This window comes from Rhea americana, unplaced genomic scaffold (assembly GCF_003343005.1).
Source record: "Rhea americana isolate MKP2758 unplaced genomic scaffold, rheAme1 scaffold_155, whole genome shotgun sequence".
Taxonomy (NCBI): Eukaryota; Metazoa; Chordata; class Aves; order Rheiformes; family Rheidae; genus Rhea; species Rhea americana.
Genome location: NW_028185650.1, coordinates 2,144,244 through 2,167,702, shown reverse-complemented (window position 1 = coordinate 2,167,702; position 23,459 = coordinate 2,144,244). Strand labels below are relative to the sequence as shown.

The following is a 23,459-nucleotide window of genomic DNA, read 5'->3' as shown; positions in this document are numbered from 1 at the left end:
AGAGATGGTTCATCAGAAGCTGTGTTTAGTCTTRGAAAAAGGATACCTTAACAAAACTGAGTAATTCAATAAATTTCCAGGCAGAAAGTTACATATCCTCATGGAAGAATATAMTGAAATAGAGATAAGCATAGAGAAAAAGGGGCTAAAGCATACCCTTCTGCTTGGCCAGATGGGCAACAAAAATACASCTTAAGGTCTACTGTAACAGTGAAAGCTTCTATAAAGCAACGATCTGTAGTTACATGAACGTGCTTAATGAACAAAACMAGCACATCTGAGGAAAATGTAGAAAATATATTCATACTTAGAAACTATAGATAATTTTCAGGGTGACTACACAAGAGCCTATGTAGGTGAAAAGTGGAAATGGTGGAAGGTGTGGTTTCTTGAAATCACAGCGTGCTTTGCCAGACCAGGTGGCTGACAATGCAACAAGATAGACTTGGCAGTTTCCGAGATTGCGCAGCTGTTTTTCTTTATTTTGGGGATGCATATAACTGCAGCTATCATCATGTTAAATGATTTAGCAATAAAGCTGTGGTTTCTGTATTGCTTCAGAAAATGGCCTCTGGGCCTCGTTTATCTTCATGCCAGGATGAATCCAATGCAGTAATTACTATACTGAGTAATAACATAAAAATTTGGGAAATAACGATTAGTCAATTGATATTCAGGTTTATTCCCTGTATGAGCAGTAAAATAACTTTATTCTCTGCTACTAATTTTTGGCTCTGTATGGTTGAGTCAGAAGGGGCAAAGCCACAACATTTTCTGAGAAATATGTGACTCCTCTAAAGYTTACTCTTAACAACTAAGCATTTTAACCAGAAGAGTTTTAGTAAGTAAGTCTAATAATTACAGTAGTATTTCCCTAAGCCTACATGTTGGGAGGAGAAGTCACCATCCTTTAGGAGGATAATACAACATTGCCTGTAAACTAGTTGGAAGGATAATGCAGAAAGGCATCACCTTAAGCAAAATGTTTTAAAATTTCTCACCTACATCTTCTATTTTGTCTTGGGTCCATCTCTTCCAGAAGTCCTCTGAACTGTGGGACAGTCCCCATATTTGTAATAGATTCACAGAAAATATACTGCTCCACATACCTATAAAGGGAATTAATGAACACAAGAACACATTTTAACTGGAAATTGGTCTTTTTTCCTTCTCTTTCARTCGCTTGGATTAATTTTTGAATAGGCACAATTCATGTATTTCTAAATTTTCAAGTTATTAAATTCCTCTTGATTTTCTATGGCATTGGCTCTGACCGAAAATGAAAATTCACACTTAAGTCAGGACTATACCTAACCTACTGCATGGCTCTGCTGCACCGAGAGAGAGAAAAGAATGGGAGAAAAGGTGCAAAGGACCCTCGCTTGAGAAGCAAACTAAGAGCTCCTCACAGTAACGCGGATCCTGCAAAGTCATCCTTTCCTTCCTTATCTTCTTTGCTCTTTCTCTRCACATGCTTCAGATCGGCTTTCATGGGCGCTTTTACAGACGGGTGCGCTGACTGYTTGGCTGTTGGAATCACAAGTGAAAACCTTGCACTTTTAACAGTTAAAGACTCACAGACTCAGCCAGCTCCTTCTCCTCTGCACACTCTTGTCTCTGTCCAGGGTTGCCCCCCTCTTACTTCCCACAGGGACATTGGTGGCTTTGCTGACAAAAAACAACCCCTATAATGCTACCACGTCACCTGCTGGTGCTGTTTTAAAATGGGTTCTGATTAGTCTGCTGTAGTGAGACTTCCTAATTTTCAGGGGGATAGGTACTCAAATACAGTATACAAAGTATTTAGAAAATGAATTTCCATGCAGTCGATCAGGAAGAAAAAAAGGCCAACAAAAGTGGCAGTATTTTAAAGGTGTTTCCTGGGATTACTGACTATTCAATATCACAGCAGTTTTGGAGGAGCACAGGTACAAGAAGAGAAGACTGAAACAGGACTTGCATGGATCTGTGTTCATCTGTTGGGTTTGTTTGTGATTCTAATTACTCCAGTCTAATTACTCGGTAAAGGAATGTTATTACCTTTACACATAGCCCTAAGCCCACAGTCCCACCAACACAAGTCAGGAACTRATCAAAGGGATTCAGAGTGGAGACTTCAGTTCTGACCATTTGAGAACTGACTCGTTAACAGCCTGTCCAACGGGACCTACCACCAGTCCCACTGCTGCACTCAGCTGGCACCTCACTTATGAGGAGCTCTATACAACACAGACTTTTTAGCATAGCTTTACGCATGCTTTGAATTGCAAAAACTGAACTCCTGCAACTTCCCAAGAAAATAAAAACAAATGCATAAAATATTCCATCATCTCATTTCTAACAGTGGACTGCCTGCATTTTTAGTAGATTGGATTCTCTACTTAGGATTAAACATAAACATCTCAGTGGATCCACTGCTGCGTATTTCCCATAGTGTCAAATTGTCATAAATTGGAGTGCACTCAGAGAAGAGTTGGAAGAATAACCAAAGAAATGGGAAACATTCCTTATAATGAATGTTAGAGCTTTAATCTATTCTATTTATAAGACAGAATGTTAAAAAGTGACTTTATAGCAGTTTATGGACACCAAGACCGGTGGTAAGAAACTGAAAAAAAGATGAGAGATCATTAACTAWAGTCTTTTGGACATGCTGTCACACACACGCATCTCCTGGCAGGCGACACCACGCCAGGGTTCAGTACATCAGACCAGAAAGTTCCACTCTCTCGTTCACAGCTTCGTACCATACCAAACTGCCTCTTTTCCAGTACATTGCAATACATCACCTTGAAGGTAGCAGATCCGAGATTCTGGGAGTTTTTTTAGCATGCGTCCCATAAAGAACTCGCTTCCAAAATTTTCTGTGCGAATAAATGCTCCATACTTCAGTAATCCGACTTCGTACGGGGTGAACTCCACCCATTCTGCAATACAGCCACAAAGTGACACTTAAAACACTCTTGGTCTTTCAGCTGAGGAGGAAAAGGGAGGCTGCTAGAGCATAAACCARTCTAAAGTGGAACAGACCATTTGTTTTCTACTCTCTCTGCCAAATGTTATTTATCAGCTACTACCTATGGGRTCAGGCATTTAAGCTGGTTGCATGCAACTGCATTCAGACATTATGGCTATGAAGTTTCCACAAATACAAGGAGGCAGGAACAGTTACACTGCAAACCTGCTGTGTCTGCAGGCAAAATGTGCATGGCAGCGGTGCTGTCAGTGGCACCAGATGCACACTACAAGCATGGAAAGACACCAGYATTCACATACCTCATGTGAAGGCACCAGGACAGGATTCTCCAGGCACACGCTAGGTTACACTCTGCCCTTACCTACCCTACGTCTATACTTCCACTGTTATGGATACAGTTAACAGAATGGAATGCATTTTCTTYGCTTGAGTAATTTAGGTATGTGCAAACTCAAAAAATGAGTTTGATATAAGTGGCTATTTAGACTCTTTATGTGTTGTACTAAGGAAGACAGAACCTTGTCTTGACTTTCTAAGATGTCACTCCAAGTGAAGGACAGTTGTCTCATATAACTGCAGTGTGAGGAAAGTCTGTAACAGAAAGGTCATGGACCATAATTTCCTTTTCAGTTAGAAATGGTTCATTCTTTCACTTCAACCATAAAAATCTGATTTGAATTTCTTCTCCTCCTCTTCTCCTCCTCCAGCTTCTTCTCCTCATGGAAAAAATAACCAAAACAATGAGCAAAACAAAAGATTCACTTAGGATTACATTGGATGTTTTCCCAAGCTTTACCATAACTATGTACTCCTTCTTCATCTTTAAAACATAACAGAATTGACAAAAAGCAACATTTAATTATTGGAAAATTCGAATACTTTCTTATTCTAGTTGGACCAGACAATATTTCAAAAATGGCCTTTCTGGCAGGATTTCAATTCCGTATACTTGGAATGGTGAAATGATGATCACAAAATCTCTTGTATTAAAATCATATGGCCTTAAGGCAATGGCTATTTCTCCATAAAGAAACTAACATATCAGGGCTGTTGTCTCCAAGTCCTACCAGTCAGAGAAGAGCAAATCACAAAAAAAAAAAAAAAAAAAAAAAAAAAAAATCCAGGAATTCCATTGGCAAAATTTCGTTCCATGGGATCTGAAACACCATCATTACCTTTGAAATCCTGAGTGCTGTAGTTGTTCCGGACACAGACTGACACATATACGGGCAATGGGTTCTGACCATGGCACAATGCTGCTCGCTGCTCCGAAAGTTTGTGAGGATTTTTCTGGTTTTGAAGAAAAGTCGTTATGTGAGAACACGTGGAAACAACGCATGGTGAACCTGACCGAGCTCCAGCTGCGGCGTGACAGGTCACTCTCTCCAAGGATCTAGCCCRACTTCGTACACTCATTCCCAAAAGGAGGACAGGGAAATCTACTTTTGCATATACTTCTAGGCATACTTGAAAGTACCACCCAGGAAGGGGAAGGGGCAAGCGGCTTCTTAGGACGAAGAAAGTGGCAAGCAGTGCTTGTTCTCCTCAGGCTGAAGGAAACCCTTCAATATGTCAGCGTAGAGTTTCCCTTCTTAAAGCACAAAAACGATCACAGTCYAGCCTTGAACAAGCCACTGGAACCTGAAACCCACCTAACATTTTTTTTTTTTTTTAGAAAAGCTTATTCTCTTTGAAGTGGTTTGTAAGAAATATATCAAAATCTCCTGAACTGCCTGACAAATTTGACAGTCACTAGATCCTGAGGATTTGGGAGAGGTTAATGGTTACATAACAACAGTAAGTATTGATCAAAGGGAAAGATACTTGACTYGATTGTGAGGGAGAGTTAAGTATCTGATTGAGTTAAGGGGAAAAAGAGAGACATCTGTTTAACTTATACCTTGCTTAATATGCAATATTCCTCTCTGTACTCTACCAGGAGCTCTGAATATCAGGGAATGAACTGCATATATTTATTTGCTTGCATATAAACCTAAGTATACTTATATATAATATATACTTACATAAAAATAAATAAATAATTACAATAAATATACAATTTTATYCCCACTGGAGCACAGATCTGTTCTATCCTCACCCACCCATCCTGTCTCAATTCCTGAATGCCAGATCAGCCTTTTTTGAGCTGTAGCTGAACTAGAGAGAAGAGGGATCAGCTCCAGTGCTGAAACAGTAGAAATCACTTCAAATAATATGAAAGCAAGATTTCTCATTGCTTTTAAAAATTAATACTTCTTAAACCAGCTACTGTCTTAGCAGCCCTTGTCAGTAAAAACAGGATCTGCACTTGCTTCCAGTCTTCCTGCACCTCACGTTACATGTCAATGGGTGCAAATCAGCAAGCACTCCAGCTGCTTCTTAGTAATGCTTGCTTCAGAYAGTTTTGACCCTGCTGAGTTTATTCTGCTTTGTATCTTGAACTCTTTCTGCGTGTGTAATCTGCATTTCAGGCAGACTTGCCTGAAACTGCCTAAACACCAGCCAGAGTCTAATTACACTTTCCAAATTGCTGCATATATAATGTAATTTATTAGCTTGCGATGTTTTTCTCTGTAAGTAGCCTATTGAAGAAAATAGAGAAGTCCAAGACTTTATTGATACGGAGAACTATGATGTGTTAATTTCCTCTCCTCTCATAAAAAAAAAGAAAACAATTCGCTAAGAAAATTAATATTCATCATACCCCATCATTTAGTAGGTATTCAATCATGAGTCCCCAAAGATCTATAAATGATGTCCTGTATCCCTCTTCTTTCCGCTGACATAGCTGCTTGTTATAGTACTTCATGCGATCCATAGAGAAACAGCCCATCTTGCATTTGGTTGCTTGTTTCTGAGCTTCACCAATATGCCAGTCTAGGTCCTTCTGTGACCAGTAGGCATCTTTGTATAAGCTGGCCATGGTCCTGGAGAAAAAGATAATGCAGACAACAAAAGTAAAGAGGGGCAAAAGAAGACTTTAAATTTTCTACCTTTGGGGACAGAGGTATACACTTAGGTATTGGTTACTGTTCGTGCTTGCTTTGTTTTTGCTGTTCTGTTCTGGAGAACGAACACTCCAGATTTTCTATGACTATTTCAAAAATGGTCCTGAAGACTGCAGTCTTCAGGAAGCATCAATAAGGCCACAAATTGTAATACCTTTTCTTTGCTTGTTTTATAGAACATAAATCAGATCAGGTGCTGTCTCTTGGCTTTATATCACTCAGCGTCAATTTTACGCATCACTACACTGTATTTTAACGTCATCCTCCATGCTACCCTCTACATGGGACCATCGGATGTTAGACAGTTATAGGTCCTGTGAACAGGGGATAACACTGTCTAAGGATACTCAGGCCATATTCCAAGATGATAGATTGCAGCGGAAATTGTACCCTGTCCTACAGYTTTCTCCTCATAGAAAGTAGAGCTTGCTACAGAAGTTATTGGGAACAATGGACATCCAYGGAGATGGGATCAGACACGGTACTACAGGCAGAATTACATCCCCAGTAACAGCTTCCTCTGAATTCATTTTGATAATCGTCAGCTCTGCTATATAACTCTGCTGTAAGTGCAGAGTTGAAATGGGCAGTCAAGAACCACTAACCAAAAATCAGAGCTTTGGATCAAGGTGACATTTAACGGCCTGCAATTGAGAAATAGCTTGTTTCTGTGATGTTTGAAGAAAATCTCCCACTCATTTACTTTCAGAACAACTGTATCTATTTTTGGCCAGGTCAGTTTTTCAAGCTCACTTTCAAGTGCAGAGAATCTAAAACTTGTTTTAAAATGCAAAGAGATTGTACTATAATTCTTGGAGTAGCTACTGACCCCCAACAGATTTATTCTTGATGGCCATTAACGCCTCTGTGACTGCAACTCCTTGTAGCAGCTTCTACCCTTAACAGAGCGAGTAAAACCTTCTGTGCAAGCTGTCCTTACCATGTGGTGCCTGATAGCCCACTGATGTATGTTATACAGTCCAAGAGATTTAATTTCTTGAGCCCCAGTAGATTGCCATAGAGTCCTGTCATGGATTTCAGTCCTCCTCCTGTTGTGATGATAGCCACCACGGGAACCTGCCAGACACACAAGGACAGGACACTCAGACAGGCAATGCTCGGCGTGGTGCCCTGGACTGCCACTGAGTCTGGCCACTGCTCCCAGCCCAGCTCCCGAGCTCGGGTTCCTTTTTGGAAAGGAAGGCTCAGAAACGGTACAATGATTACTATTACTGTTTTCCTTACATGAACATGAGATTAGAGAGTAACTCAAATCTGGGTTCTTTCCCATCTCTACCTAGGGCAAATGAGGGCACAGACAAACAAGAAAATGAGCTTCTGTGGATGAAACAATGTATTTTCTCCACATTTCTCATTCCTTTGTCACATCCTTCTATTTTGCATGTCTACTACTATATCTGCCTGCCAACCCCATGAAAAATCCTCACAATTCACACAAAGATACTAAATTACCCTCATCAAGGTTATTCTTTTTCGGTATCAGGAAGCTACTTGAAAAAGCAGGATATTTATTCTGAGGAATTTCAGAAYTGGAAGAAAGGGAAGGTATTTTAAGAAGCACTCAGAGGACATGCTTTAGGCTACTAAACTCTCACAAAATGATTATATTTGWACAATAGAAGAAATACTTGCTATATAATGTACTTAATAAGCACAAAGTATTGAAGAACCAAGCCAATTACAGGATAGGATGGAAGAGATTAACACACCTTAAATCAGACAAATCTTATTTTGCCATACATATAAGATGCAATTAGCATTTCTTGAAATAGTAAAACTTGGTGGTAGTAGCAAACATAGTTAAGATAAATATGCTAGCTGTTATTTATACAACAGATACTCACACTTGGTCCAATTTCCTCAATATTAATTGAGGAGAGACCATGTAGACACTAGAAAAGTCAAGACCCACTCCCTAGAATACATACTTCGTGCTGCTGGAGGTCTCGTTGCAGGTGAAAAACATTTTTCAGAGCATTTGCTACATGTTTCTTCCTTTTCCACAGGAAATCCATCTCCTCTGAACATAAGTCAAAGCCAAACCGCATGTCCAGGTCTTGGTTGCACGAGCAATTGCTAGGATAAACACACGTACATATTTTAACCTGTTAACACGCCCTTACCGATCTTAGGACTCAGATCGAAGATAATCTACAACACKCTTCTCTTCAAGCAGATTGATGCAATAAGAGAGGGAGAACAGTAGAGAATATTATAACTATTTTTAAAAGTAAGGAAGCATGTTTCAACCAGTAAGATTGATCRCCTTCCTTTATTGCTAATTGATCAAGGAATAATATATAGTTTTTAAAAATGAAATAAAATACTAACATGAATACTCTAAAATTAAAACATCTATATTTCTTTGTGCAAGTATTCTAAAATATATGTATTGATTCTCATGTCACTGGCAATTATAACGTGTGTTCTCTCATTCTAAATCTAATATGAAAATAAAATTTCAGATGTTGGCATTTCCAGGAAGAAGGAAACGCGCAACCCTAGCGTGAACGCGTCCCCCTCTAGCGGCTGAACACCGCTCCAGAAAAATCCCTCCCATCTCTGAGATGAGCCTGATCGTGTAGCCCTGTCCCGGATCAGCGTGAGGAAGGAATCAGCGATGCGCAGGCCCTGAAGGGAGGGCTGTTGTTACTGAATTTCGTGGGGTAGGATTTCACCCCTGCCGTTCTCAGGCTTCTGCACTTAGACAAGCTCTTTCAACACTCTGCTCTAGTAGTTATCAGGTCAGGTTTTACTCAAGAACTGTACAATGTCACATTTTGTACTCAGAAGAAGATTTCATCTGCKTTAAATTCGGAGTTTAGTAAGTCATTCCTTAAACAATTCCACTATTACAGCTTATTTCCCCGTGCATTTGTGCTGCTCTGTGCACTAACGTCCCTTCAACACCTTCCCACCCCGTGCCTACAAGACAGCTCTCACGGGCAAGAGACCTGATGGCTTGTGTCCAGGCCAGAGCTACCTACCCGTGGACTCCCTGGCTGCCCAGCTAGCCATAGCCAAGCATTGGAAAGCAGCAGGATTTTYCTTTTTCTTTCAGGGACAGAAAGCCTCTTGTCGAGCCTCTTGTCTCTACTACTGAGTCTGTAATGTCAATGAAACTAGTTACGGGACTTCCTCCCCTTGTCAGATTTGCATCAAAGCAGCCAAAGGATTACAGTTGTTTTATTTCTAATGAATATTGACTGTTAGGAAAAAAAAATAAGCACCGATAATTTGTTCATTGTAATTTCTGATCAAATTCGATGTTTCCGCCTCTMCATTACGGTTTTCTAGCCAAAACTTTGTCCTTCTTGTGAATTTCAAAGATTGTAATTGGTCAACAATAGTATTCTCTGGTCAGAGGGGAAGGGATAATGCTAAAATAAATACATGTTTATCAACATGTATTGATTAAGATCAAATCCTACTAAGTCTAATTACATATAATATCCTGCATAAGCATTTTACATTTTATTAAAAGCACATTCTAGTTTTCAGACTGAGAATATCTGCTTGTTTCTTTTCCATGTGTCTAAGACAATGGCAAAATTGAAAAACAAAGTCTTCAGGAACAGAAGAAGGTCCCTTACCAGCTTTCTGCTTTCACATTCAAATCAAATCTTTTCTCCTAGAAAACAAAAATATAAAGTGTAAATTTCTTASTTTGGTTTTGAAGTTTCTTTTCTCCCTTTCTGTCTGGGAGACAGAGTTTTATTTAGACCACAACTAGGTCTGGAAATGACTGAGCCAAGTGTCTGAAATCTCTATACACATTTTCAAAACCATTTACTTACCCCTAYTGGAACATCCCTACTCACAAATCCCACTTGCTTCCAGGCCATAGAAACCATAAATAATTTTGGCATGGAAGGTATCTGAGACTTAGGCAGCGGGCTGCATTTCCTATGTTATTCAAGAGTCTTTCTGCAGCATCCTGAAATACTATTTTCATCCACCTCCCATCCATTTTGCCCCAAGGGATACACTGAAGATCACAGACATCCAAACCCTAATCTCGCAGKGATGAGACTGCACGTTTGCACTTGCTACTGCCAAGATTTCAGTTTGCATTAAAATCAAGTTTTCCCTTAATCAAATGGGTGAGTGCATGGACAGCACTGGCTGTAACCGTGACTTGATGAGGRTATGAAGCTACAAGCACAAAAGTCAGGAGAGATAGAGGTAGGTGGACAACACAGCTGAGTCCAAAATCAGCCTGTGCACAGAAAATCAGCTCTTCTCCTTACCCCGTGAACCCAAAGAGCAGTAAATGCCGTTAAATTGGGAGCAGCAAAGGGCRGCTGCACAGCTGAGCTGGGGGAGCTGCAAAACCTAACGAAAGGAGGAAGGGGAATGGCTTCAGGCTTTCCCAGGTGCCCCTCGGTGTCTTGACTGTTTTAAAGGAAAGCTGAGGACGTGGCATGGGTATTCTCTTAATAACAGCAGCCACATGGTCCCCAAGAGCCCCTGGCGCAAGGGGGCGGCCTCCCTTGCCCAGAGCACAGGTTGGGGTCTCGGAGGAGCCCGGCCGCGGGTGGTGCGAGCACACACTAGGAAAGACTGCTCCTACCCGAGGAGCAGGCAAGGGAGGTACGCAGGGAGGGTCAGGGTGCAGGTGGCAGCGCGGGCAGTAGATTCCTGAGCAGTTTTTTTCCTTTTTTTTTGCACTAGAAGAGCTGACAAAACAAGGTGTATACTGATGATGCATTTACATATTGCAACCTTCAGAGTGTTAATTGATAAAAATTGCTCTATTCTGAGGGGAGGTTTTTATAGCCCTGTAATCTGATGTTCTTTCACTTCTTCATAACATAATATCTAAAATTTGGATGACATTGTCCCTAATACCCTGGAAACCTTTAGGTGTTTCTTAGCAGAAATACGTTTTTTAAATTAAGAATCCTTTTCTTCTACTAATTGCATTCAAAATTATACATATTTTTATTTTAAGCAATACTCTCCATACATTCTTCAGCATTTATACACTACATCTAATATTTTTAGTAAGRTTTTTTCACACAAAGTCTTTTGAAGCCTAAGGTTTATTTTGGGTAGACTTTTTGACATTTTTCTAGTTCATGTCCAAGAGGTAACTTTCTGTTTGGACCCTAAGTAAGGGAGGGGTGAACAGAGAGAGAGAGAGAGATGTAATGAAGGAACTATCTCGTTTTCTGACACCCTTTATGGTCTCTTTATCCTCTGTTGGCACGTATAGGAGACTAATGAAGTGACAAGATGGCAACAGGCTTCTATGGAGAAAAGAACCGGAGAAATAGAGCTTCTCACCATTCAAAACCTGAGAAAATTCCAGAACATTTCTGCCCTTCTTATAATTCATCTACAGGGACTCGTGCGGGACAATATCATGGAGGTTTACAGAAGGAACGATTTTTACCCAAGCGACCTTTTATTCCGGAAGGTTGGAAGTGACACTCACCTCTGCAATTGTCATTTTCTTTCCCATGGGCAGTGAATTCAGCATCACCACTGGGGAGCCTGTCTCTGTGCTGAACTTACAGGACCACTGGAAAAAAACATTTTTTTTTTTTTTTTTTACAAAATATAAAGAGTTTACCCTCTCCTCCCCTCACACTTCCTAGAGAGTGACTCGTGTTGAGTTCATTATTAAGGCCAGTTCTAACATACAGGGTGGTAGCGCCTCTTCTTTGGCAGCATGACATCCAGCGTTGGCTCCGCATATTTGATATAATGGAATGTGGTAGGACCTGGAGGGCTGGCAGCTCCTTCAGGTCCCAGTGTAATGTCCCTGGTCCCTTCAAAGGAACCTTTCACTGTAAGGGAAAGCTCTTTCCCTGAAAAAGCAAAAAAAGGACATGCAAAACATTAATTTAACCAGATTGTCTTGGCTTGATTAAAAGCTGGATCTTTATAGTGAAGCTGCAGATTTTGAACCACAGCTTTATCTAATGTAAAGCGCTCTGATGGGAGTGCCAGCAGTGAAAGGAAAGGAGCAAAACTAAAACTATTATTTTAATAGTGAGAGTGACAGAGCACTGGACCAGGTTGCCCAGAGAGATTGTAGAGTCTCCTTCTCTGGAGATATTCAAAGCCCACCTGGATGCAACCCTGTCTAACATGCTCTAGGTGATCCTGCTTGAGCAGGGGGGGTGGACTAGATGATCTCCAGAGGTCCCTTCCAACCTTACCCATTCTGTGATTCTGTAACAGAAAGAGGACTCTATGTTCTTGCCACTGTATACAATTGAGATTTCAACTTTACTGTAGTTCTAATAATATACTGACATATAGCAGAAGTACAAGATGTAGTCATTACAATCTGTAACAAACGTAATGCATTTGCCTGGTGCTAATTGTACTGATACTATAGATACTATTTATTTCACTTATTCATTATATGAAAGAACTTATTGAAAAATAGCTAACAAAGCAATAAATTTACTTGATTTTTGCTGCTGCTTCTCAGCCACTTCAACTTCCAAACAGCAAAGTTCACGACACTGTAACAGATGGAGAATAAGAATGTGTGAGAAAGGGTTTCTCATTCTGACCTGGTTACAGAAGCTCTGAATCCTGCGTACTTGGCTTTTGGACTTGTCCAGTTCCCTAAAGTAGCTAATTCCCTGGCTTTTTCAGGCGTTTGCCTAGTAGTCACAGACTAAAGATAGGAAAAAGCTCTGGAGGGAGTTGTAGAGCATCCTCCAGTGAAAATGACACACAACTCTCCCAGTATGAGGAAGATACCAAGAAAGAAAAATCAGGGGAATTTCCAAGATAATAGCACAGATGAAAAGGATTAAACCATAAAGAACATGAATGAAAGATGTCTGTTGAGAGATCAATAGCCAGTAGTATAAAGCACTTCCTGAAGAAGCATTGCTATTATTTTTTTTTTTAACGGCACTCAGTCCTCTTTCAGAGAATGAAATTGCAATAGGTCAGTATTTTGTGCAGCGCTTACCATTGCTCAAGACTCATCTCCCAGGGAAGGAAAGGGCTGGGTATATTATCAGCAAGTGGTTTCACAGTCTTTCTACTACTGTATTTTGATAAATAGGAGCACATCTTTAAAGGAGTACAGATACCAGAGAGAGGTAGGGGTAGGGGACAGGATTTGAAATACAGGACATATGGGAAATAATGGAACACCACCAATGAGGAGAAAATAAAATACGCTATTCTCAAACTATCTCAACACGAAGGAGGAAGGAGAAAGAACTGGTCTGTTGAGTGTCTAATAGCTTACAGCTTCTGTAACCCTCTTATCTTAAGAAAACACTTATAGAAAATTTCTTAGGAAAGAAACACATTACCACTAGAACTCCATTGGTAGCAATGGCTTCATGAGGACCAAAGCTGAGAAATAAAATGAAAAACACAGGTTTTCAGATTGATCAAATGCCCAATCGAGTTTTTCCTGGATGTTTCTCTTCCTCCCCTTTTAGAAGAATGACAGCCAGAGGATTCCAGCAGCTACCCAACAAGCTCCTTCTCACGCCTGCTTGAACTGAGTGAGCACTGTTCTAAAGGGACTTACCCCTACACCAAAGCTGAGTGATATATATCATGGCTAGCTTTTTGCAGCGCAATCTCATGATTGTCTGTAATGGAAGCTGTGTTTAGGCAGTCAAATTCTTCCCCTCGGTACAACACAGAAAATACATACCAACAACATGTTAATATATCAGCACATCTGTGCTGGGAAGTCCAGTTTTATGCATTTGCTGATATGTAGATACAATCAAAGGGGCAGAAGGTGTGTGGGGGGGGTTGAATTACAGGGAAAAAAAAAAAAGCTTTCCAGATCATTCAGGTGAAGTCAGGAGATGGTGTGGAGCCATGCCAGGCCGGAACTGGAGATCTGAAATCTGTTCTTGCCTCCCCACAGGCTTTCTGGCCAACCTTAGGTCAGTCATTTTATTTTGGCTATGCCTTGGTTACCTCATGGCAACATAGGGGAGAAAAAGGTGACCTGCATGGACAGCATGACCATGCTGACCATGCTGGAGAAAATCCCTGCGCTAGAGTTATAAACAAATTGTCATTACGTCAGGCATGAAGAAAACAGAATTTTTAAGACCAAAATGGTGCTGCAATGAACAATCAAAGGAGTCAGCGCTACACTGAAAATTGATCAGGCCATCCAGCATCAGCAGCTTTCCAGTGCATAAACTGGAACCATACACAAAAAGACTGATACACACAGACACACACGTGCACATAGACACGTACATACTCAGAAAGTCTTCTGAAATGTCCCTGGTAGGCACAGTCTGGTGTTGTAGAAAGATGAGATGATGCTGGGAGAAGCTTCTTTGAAAGCAATTAAATGACTGAACTAACTGGAGGAAGAATCAGCTGTGTATCTCACTCCAGTAGAAAACATAATAATGTTGTATGAGAAGTCTGACATGCTTTTTATGGAAATCACATGGAGCATGGCTTCTAATACTGTTTTTGTGTTTAGCATCTAATGATTATTACATTTTTAATGAATATATACACCACTTACATGCTCTCCAATTTGAATTCAACCTCTAGCTCCTCCATGGCCTGAGAACAAGAACAAGAAATTAAATGAAGTCGCTATGCAATGCTTTCTTCCTTGTTTAAACTGGGAGTGCAATATTAAAGTAGTTGGTTGCAATATAACAGCCTGTGATAAACTTTTCAGACCAGGTGATCTGAAGCAATATTTCAGACTAGATAATCTAATAAATGTGAGGGGGGATTTCTTCACTGTGAAAGTGACGGAGCACTGGACTAGGTTGCCCAGAGAGGCTGTGGAGTCTCCTTCTCTGGAGACATTCAAGACCCACCTGGATGCAATCCTGGATGCAACCCTCGTTGGACTAGATGATCTCCAGAGGTCCCTTCCAACCTTCCTGATTCTATGATTCTATGATTCCCTCCCTATCTCCTTCCTTCTACAACGTACCTTCAAAATAATCTGAACTTCTATCTCTTAGCACAAAGTTGCTCGAGAAAGACAATCTGCAACTTGCTTCATATTCTGAGTTCTATCTTTTCCTTCCTTCCTGTTCTTAGCACTGTTCTGCCATGAGTTACTATCCTTGTTATTATCTTGGAAGTTAAAGGTCCTTTCCAATCACCACTTTAACATAGTATACAGAGACTGCTATTACTGAGTGATTCAGAGTTACAGCTATGCAACACCCTGTAAAAAGGTGTTGATGTATGAGCTAGTTGTAAGTGACCTAGTTTGGGTACCAGAGGCGATCTCTGCCCAGGTAGCAAGAAATTCTGTGCAAGACATTTCACGGATCACATCCATAGAGCTCGAAGGTTTCTCCACAGACTATCAACAATTTTATTCCCATTTTATACATGAGAAACCGGGAAGTAGAGTAAATTATTCATTCAGATCTTCAAAACTATGACATATGACTATGACTTCAAAACATATGGAGCACTAACTCCATATGGGAATCAGCTAGTTTTCGTACTAGCTGACAGAGCACTGCAAATGGCACTACTGGGATACATAGAGGAGCAACTTCAGCTTTCCTGCCCAGCACTCCTTTGGTGTGAATTCAGGTACAGTCAAAGGGCAGTGGGTATGAATTACACAGAAAAAATCTTTCATCTCCAAAAACTGTGCAGTAGCCTCAGTGACGCTGAGAGATCACCCATAGTCAGATGCCTCCTCTCTATACTACATCATTTCAGGCATATGTTCTATTTAATTGCTTAAGATTTTGGGGGAAAGGGGGGGGGGGCCCTCAGGCTTTCAAATAGAGATTCATGACTAGGATAGCCACATATTTCTGTTTATATTTTAAATGGCAATTCAAATACCCATTACTGAGATAAACAATCCATGGCAGATTCAGAAAGCTCACCCCAAGATTTTGAAAGTGTTGTATAACTCTTCACTGGCTTCTTATCTGGCTTGTTTTAAACCCACCCCTTATCTAAATGCTGGAGACACATAGCTGCAGGACCAGTGACAAACTTGAACAGCAATCTCTGAGTTCGGCCCCAGGAAATAAAACAAGGATGCTTTGCCAAGAGAGTCAGCTAATACTGACTTCCAGTCTTCAAGTATCTGTAGCCAAAGCAGACTGCTTCATGGAAGATACCACGAAGAAGAGCTTCAATAAGCATAGCCAGAGATACGAAAGTAGGGCAGAGCAAAGCAACACAGGGGCCAGGAAACAGAAGTAAGTTATAATTTATAGTTCAGGCTTGAAAACTCAAATAAGTGTGCCCTCTGTAGCCCAACTTGTGCGACCTCACAGACACTGATCTGACAGATCTCACCTTCGGACCAGGCTTAAAACACAGGAGAACTGTTCTTTCAACTGGAAGTTTAGCAGTATCAAAGAGCACAGTGAGGAGAAGGTCATCTCGAGTAGCAAAATCCTCATCATACACTGTTAACTCTAGCACGTTCTGGGAAGAGAAGGAGAAGGTTTTTAGAGTTTCTGTCATCTGGATATTACTGGGTTTAGTGTGGACACAGGAATCTGGGGGACGTGCATGAGAAGAAAAGTGAAGGAATTAAGTATCATCCCACTTCGGAGAAGTGTATCGTAAATGAAAAATAGATTCTTCCGAGTTCAGCTTAATTGCCATAACATGAGTGATAAYATCGACTGTATCTACATTACAGTTTAGTCAGCTCCCCAAATCTGCATGAACTTTGCACTGATTCATAAAAGTCTCTAGCTTCCTTAAAGTTTCCTTAAAGTGCAGAGCTCAGTCTCTGGCCAACTAGTAACACTGGATCAGCATCCATGACCAGAGCCCTGACACACCACACCAGGCTATGCAGACTGAAACCATCTTCAGTAATACCGTTTCCTCATCTCATTGTCCTGTGAAAGTCAGTTTACATGGGGGGCACCTGAAAATACAAAGATCATCTGCTTCCTAAGCCATCTCATGAGGAATAGAGCATCAAGATATCTAATTGGAAAGAGCAGCTTTTCATTCATTCTGGCTCATAAAGCTGCTAAGGGAGCCCAGAGACACCACGACCATGCTGCTCTCGCACTTCCCAGGGTACATGCAGGAGGCACTGTGTGCAGGCACAAAACCACACACAGCCTGAGTTCTTGTAGACTGCACAATAGAAAACAATCTGAAATCTACAGAAAGCATAGCAGAACCAGAATTGTATAGATACAGTCAAAAAGCCTCTCAATTACTTGACCCAAGTGGCAAACTGACAGTATATAGTACCTACAGAGTCCTTCTCTTGCTTATCACAGATCAAGCACTGGCCTGCTGAGAACTGCACATGTTAACCAAGAAAAATTATTGTTAGCACTGGAAAGCCACTTGGGTGGATTCAGTGCATAGTTGCAATATGATGTAGACTCTGCTTGAAAACTAGAGGCAAGTTCCAAAGCTGTACGGCCTGTCCATGAGGCACAGCCGCTTTGTTCCCACGGCATAGAAGAAGCTTGACTTCTTACTCAAATTAACATAATATTTCTGCCTACAAGCAGTCATTCAGTGCCCCAGGATGGATGTAAAGCTTTTATTTTTTTTTGCAGAAGAGAGATACAGGGTGGAAAATATCAGAAGTGGGTACTAACTAGCAGCTGCTGCATGCCCCCGCTGTTCAGGGGTACAAGAGCTGCAGGATGCTGGACACACTCAACCTTTTTCCCATGTTCCTAAGTAGGAGTCAGTGCAAAAATGAGTTCCGCCGAACTTTCACATGATTAAAAAGTTTCCTTTGACATTATACCAGCTGAGATCCTACAGGGAAGGCTCTGTAAAAGTGGAGTTCTAAAATAAGTCTGAATTCCAAGGTTGCTTTCTGCTCGTTCACACAGTTGCCATCAAATGCTGAGAAATCACTACCTATCACTGCTTATTTAGGATCTAAGGTTTGTCATCCTAATTCAAGTCTGGACCTTGTGACTATGTCTTTGCAAGCAATTTAAACAACGCCAGTAAACATTTCCAAGCATGGGAACTCAATCATCTCTTCTGCTAAACTCTTTGCATAGTACGTTATCATGTGCTGTCTCTTAAGTAACTTCGGCTCCTTACCTTGACTTGACTTTGGATTCTATAGTAGAAAGTTTCATTCCAAACTGGGTTGTTGGAGTTTCTTATAGTTTTGGTGCGGGACTTTTCACATGTAGCAGTAGGCAACCACAATGTCACATAGCAATCAGCCTGGCTTACTGAAGAGGAAGAGAGACAGAAAAACTGTTAATGTATGTGGCAAAATAACTAGTTCTACATGACACTTTCTTCTCCTTCTTTCCTACCATACTTTGTCTTAGTTTTCTTCCTCCTACTTTCTTCCTGATTGAGTTAGTCAGGAGAAAATCTCACTTTCAGCATTTAGAGTTGATCCTTTTCTTTCTTTGAAGAACAAAAATCCTACAGGGAAGGAAAAAGACTGCTGCAGGCTTCTTCCCTACTCTGTGTTCAAACCCACAGGTCGAAACACCAGATACTACCCCGACGACATCTGTTTCCTCTGCACTGCAATTGCACCACACACACACTGAGAGCAGGGAGAGGGACAGTCTTGCGTGTGGAGGAAGCTGGATGCAGGCAGGTGGCAAGACAGGCTTCTCACAAACCGGTGATTGCTGGAACTGTGATTCCCAAGGACAYGTCTACCACTTCAGACATTTTGATTTCATACCCTTTGGATCCTGCTCCCTGCTTACAGCCATGTCCATTTAGCATTAACCTCTTGGAGACATGCCCGGGGTATTTAGCATTCCAGAGGGTAGAGATGAACCACCAACAGCTTCAAGAGCCTGCTTATTAGCAGGTGATGCAGAGACACTGCAGTACACAGATAATGCATTTTGCAGCAAGGTACTAGGAAGTTGCTTGAAGCAATTTGAAGCTGCTGACTGCTAAAATCCAAAACACTGGCTGCTCATCCTAAATGTCTCCCCAGTAAGTGTAGGTCTAGCCATTCTGGCTCGTCTGGCTACTTTATACATTTTGCCTTGTTTGTACACATAGATATTTCCCTGAAAGAGGAACAAAGAATCTCTTCTGTGCCCCCTCCTTGCTAAGGAACTGGGTGTCTTTATTTCACTTATAGACAGAGTTTACTTAAGACCTATGTTTAAGGCTGCCCTCCTTCTGTCCTAAGACATCACATTTAATTACCTACAACTTGTCAAATTCTAGCATGCTGTCTGAAAGCTTCCAGGAGGCATGTCACTCTTGTGCTGGATATTTTGGGAAAGATTCAGCTGAAAGGGTTTATCACTCTCCCAGAAAAAGAAAGAGGAATAAACATCAGATTTTATTCATCAAGCTAAAAGATTCTTGGTCACTTCACTGCCAGGTTCTAGCCCTTCTGCATCTTGCTACCAAGCAGGAGAAACATGGTAAGTATACAGCAATATTTCACCTGATACACTCTCTTATTCCTATATTTGGGATCTCCCAAATCCAGTTGCATCTGGAATATAATTTTTTAAAAGCCCTTGCTAGACTTATCTTCCATGAATAATTTGTTCTTAAACAGATATATTTTAACACCCATATATCCCAGTGACAATGAGTTCCACAGCTAACTTAAATATTCCTCTCATTTGCTTTAAATTTCCCGTTTGATAATTTCATTGAGTGCTGCTTTGTCTTTGCAATGTGAAAAACAGTGAAAAATCACTCCTTATTCACCTTGTCCCTCCTATTCATTTTTGCGTAGACAGCTTCCACGGCCTTCACAGTCATTTCTCTTTCACGTTTAAAACCTGTAGCCCGCTTTCTCTCTCAGGATATGAGAGTTGTTTCATATCTGCAATAATCATTATTATCTTTCTACAACTTTTCTTGTTACTTCATTACCTGAAGTATCAGAAGCTTTTGTAGTGAGACTAGTGAATACATCCCTGGCGGTGAACTGCACTGGTTTGATTCTGTGTGTCTGCTTGTGTTTTTTATTTTAATATTTTTTTCTAAGAAAAGGGAGGGGGGAATTCAATGCACATAGTAATGCTCTGAAGAATTTTGCAAAAATTCATCACAAATGTTCGGAGATCCCAGAAATGATGATAATGATTTAAAAGTATTTTAAGGTAATTCTTTATGACTACTGTATGACCCTAGGTTTATCACTTAGAGATCAGTAACTACTTCACCAACAAAGTACTCTATTCTATTGATGTGATTTGTCATCCTTGTGTATCAAATGTACATTGAGATACAAAGCATATCAAACAATCCTTAATTATACGAGTAGATGTAGGTAGTCAGCTGTGTATTTAATTCAAAGTATTGCTTCAGTTCTGTTTGCGCAAGCTCTTTCTACAACCTAGTTATTTGTGATTTTGTCTTACCATCTGACATGCAGATGAGCCTAAAAGAGTCCTTGATGAAATGTTTCTGGTTTATTGCATCATTACACATGTGCCACAACYGCGGACAGGGAGGGAGGTGCAGGTACAGAGAGTGTGGCCCTGTAATATGACCTGGCATATGGCTAGTGTATCTGTCACTCAGAGGTGTGACATAGGGAAGTCCACTGATACATCCCTCATAGAARCATGTGACAGCTATGGGGTAAGTTGGAAAACAGTGAGTAAAATCCTTTGTTCACATGTGAAGGACACTGCCCAGYATTGGCTTTGGTGATAGTAACATCATACTACATTTTACTTCTCTTTGGAGAGTTTAGTCCTAGTCATTAGAAGCGTGGGTTATGTCCTAAAAGGTTCTTTGAAGTGTATGATAACTCACTGCAATATCTTTACACTAAAGTTCACACATCTCTCCTTCAGAGGTGCTGGCCCCCTGGCAAAACTGACCTGCCTTAGGTTGCAAGTATCACACGGTGGTTATAGTGCTCTACACTACCCTCTTGCACCAGTGTGTTCCCTGGCTCTTCTGGTTCAAAAGACCGTGGTGTAGATTGCTATAGCTCAAAATTAAAAAGGAAAATYGAGAAAGACTGCAGGGTTACACCATTTCCCTTCCACACTCACCCTAGAGCTAGTTTCTGGATCCTTTTACTGATAGTCACATAGCTATACTGAGTCAAAAAAAGTGAACTGTTAACAGCTATAATTTGTATCAAATGCATCTCATCACAGCATATAGGGTGTTGTAGAGATTGTTGTAAAGAACATAATCTATGTTCTTATTTTAATGAAACCAGGGTATTTTCCTTTCCTGCTTGTATCACTTTCCTGCTATATGACCCTCACACCTGAACAACCACAAGAATGCTACACAAGCAGTAAAAGGGACAAGGACTTCAGACTTCCATCAGCATCCTTCTTGAGGGCTGTTCCAGGGTAATTAATAACAGTATTAGCCTGAAGGCAATGATTTTGGAAAGTTCTTTCTTGTTCATATCCAATACATTGTCATAACAGCATTTAAATGATTGAAATGGCAAGGGGCTGGCAAGGGGCGAACAAGTCTGGTGAACCGAAATGGGTTTCTTGGTCTCATTCTCTAGTTTGCTGATAGAGTTTACTCTGTTCCATTCCTCCGGGCTTTTATATGCACTAGTCACACCACTCTATCCTTTGGGCTAGAGGAAACTTGACAGGAAAGGGCAATACAATTTACTTGTGGATAAATGGCCGTGACTCGGGGTGAAGTATGTAGTCTATGGGAGCTTGAATGTCACAGCTACAAGCATTAGCAGCACGGAGCAGTATTTTCTTAGGAATCCCTCAGGTTCATTTCTGCTCCTAAGAAACTAAGCTTCGTGGAGAATTTTGAAAGTACATCTAAATTCATGAATCACGCCTTTTTTTTTTTTTTTTTTTAACGTATTTTGGAAAAAAACAAAAATTTACTGGTAGACATAGGGATATAGTCTTTTTCCTATACAGGCCAGAAATTTTCCTTCTTCAAATTTATCCTGAAATAATATTCACTCTTAAAACCACCCAGGACATAGCAAGCACTGGAATAATATTCAGTTTAACAGCAGCGAGGACTAACCTGGTTTATAACACTTTATCTACGTAAGTCATGGATTATTTAAGAATTGCTTGCAAGAGGATGCTATAAAATTATAAAAGAAGACCTGTTGTCTGTACCCTGAGATAACACTTGACTTCTTTGAACAGTATGTTGTCTCCTTGCTGTACATATATTCTCATTTAACTATTTATCCTTGAGAATTAAGTAGACTCAACTCTCAAATAATTAGTTATTTGAAAAAATAATAATGTAGTAATATAATAATTGTTACTTGGATATATCCTAATGATACAATCAACTTTACTTTTTTTATGCARGGTGTTTAAAACATTCAGTTATCCCCTAATTATTTTTAGGAAAAATGAAACATTTGTAGGAACCATAGATATACTTACAAGCATCCCTTCGTTGGAGATTTCTCATTCGTATGATTCTGACAGTGAGCAAGAAGCAGGGAGATGATTCTATCTGGAGAAGAACGATATGGACTATGAATTAACCTTCAACAGAAAAATATATCACATGATATACCCCCTAATCAAATGCTACAAAACAATAATACAGTCAGTAAAATTGTGTCAGCCATCTCACTGTTTTGCAGATGAAAATCTGCAACAAGGCAACCTAAAAACACAGTGGAAGAGTGGCTGTACTGGGTCAGAGAAGACAGCTCAGTAGCCTGTGTCATCTGACCAGGGAAAAAGAGGATTTGAAAGGGGCAGAGAAATATAGATTCGTACTTCCCACGAACATTTTCCAAGATTCCCACAATTTGCAGTTTAAGGGCTTTCCAAGCCAGATGTGGTTTCACGGTATTTGACAAACTTCTGTTATTTAAGAAACTTTGTTTTGTTTTTAACTTTTTGCTGTATTTTGCTCTGAGAGTCTGATCTTTATAGCAGAAAAGAAAGGGATAAATCCATATCAACTGATCCTGAATGCTAGATGCTTGCAAACTCCAGTGCTCTGAAATTGCTGAGATTACCTCCAGAGCATCGTTACCATAAGTCTCTTGAACAGAGCAAATGCACTGCTAAACACTCACGCACAGAGTAAATGCGCTGATGGAGCTGTTAAAATACTGGTAGTCTTACTCAAAGTTAAGATCACCTTTACAAGCACCTGTTCGATCCCTTCACATTTAAAAGAGCTCTGCTGAGAATATCTGTCGTTGCTGACTCTCGCAGGGTAAACTCTCAGTACGGTACCTAAAGAAGCATTTTTACCATATGCTTCCAAACCACAGAAAAGCCCTCTTGCAATTTTTCCTTTCTTTTACAACTCTATGGGGAAAATAAGAACAGTAATCTGAATGGAACTTCAGTTAATCACAAGTATGTGGTAAACTAACAACTGAGAATTATTTTCAGATAATTTAGGAACTAAAGAATTAGATCTGGGATGCTTCGGAGGGAACAAAAAACAAACAAAAAAACCCAACAAAACCCTATAAAAGTGCCTGATTTCTTTTGGCCCCTTTGAATATTTCAGCCATAAACTTCCATAAAACAAGTCTCTCCAGATTTTGGAACTGTGAGAACCCTTTCCTATTTATTAATAGAGGATAATAT

The 23,459-nt window shown here is 40.4% G+C and overlaps 1 protein-coding gene across 1 annotated transcript in view; it reads right to left on the bottom strand.

Annotated features, from left to right (window-relative positions):
- The window catches only part of LOC146598736 (cytosolic phospholipase A2 epsilon-like), a 37,647-nt gene that overhangs the window by 4,473 nt on the left and 9,715 nt on the right, over nucleotides 1-23,459 (bottom strand). The window contains exons 3-17 of the mRNA XM_085299890.1: nucleotides 22,284-22,356; nucleotides 18,019-18,155; nucleotides 16,273-16,404; nucleotides 14,501-14,541; nucleotides 13,302-13,344; nucleotides 12,431-12,488; nucleotides 11,656-11,822; nucleotides 11,447-11,533; nucleotides 9,600-9,637; nucleotides 7,935-8,082; nucleotides 6,926-7,062; nucleotides 5,682-5,904; nucleotides 4,153-4,267; nucleotides 2,790-2,927; nucleotides 1,002-1,109 (exon numbers count right to left, since the gene is read on the bottom strand). Of these exons, the coding sequence (XP_085156016.1) occupies nucleotides 1,002-1,109; nucleotides 2,790-2,927; nucleotides 4,153-4,267; nucleotides 5,682-5,904; nucleotides 6,926-7,062; nucleotides 7,935-8,082; nucleotides 9,600-9,637; nucleotides 11,447-11,533; nucleotides 11,656-11,822; nucleotides 12,431-12,488; nucleotides 13,302-13,344; nucleotides 14,501-14,541; nucleotides 16,273-16,404; nucleotides 18,019-18,155; nucleotides 22,284-22,356 (1,645 nt within the window). The remainder of the gene's footprint in view (nucleotides 1-1,001; nucleotides 1,110-2,789; nucleotides 2,928-4,152; nucleotides 4,268-5,681; nucleotides 5,905-6,925; nucleotides 7,063-7,934; nucleotides 8,083-9,599; nucleotides 9,638-11,446; nucleotides 11,534-11,655; nucleotides 11,823-12,430; nucleotides 12,489-13,301; nucleotides 13,345-14,500; nucleotides 14,542-16,272; nucleotides 16,405-18,018; nucleotides 18,156-22,283; nucleotides 22,357-23,459) is intronic.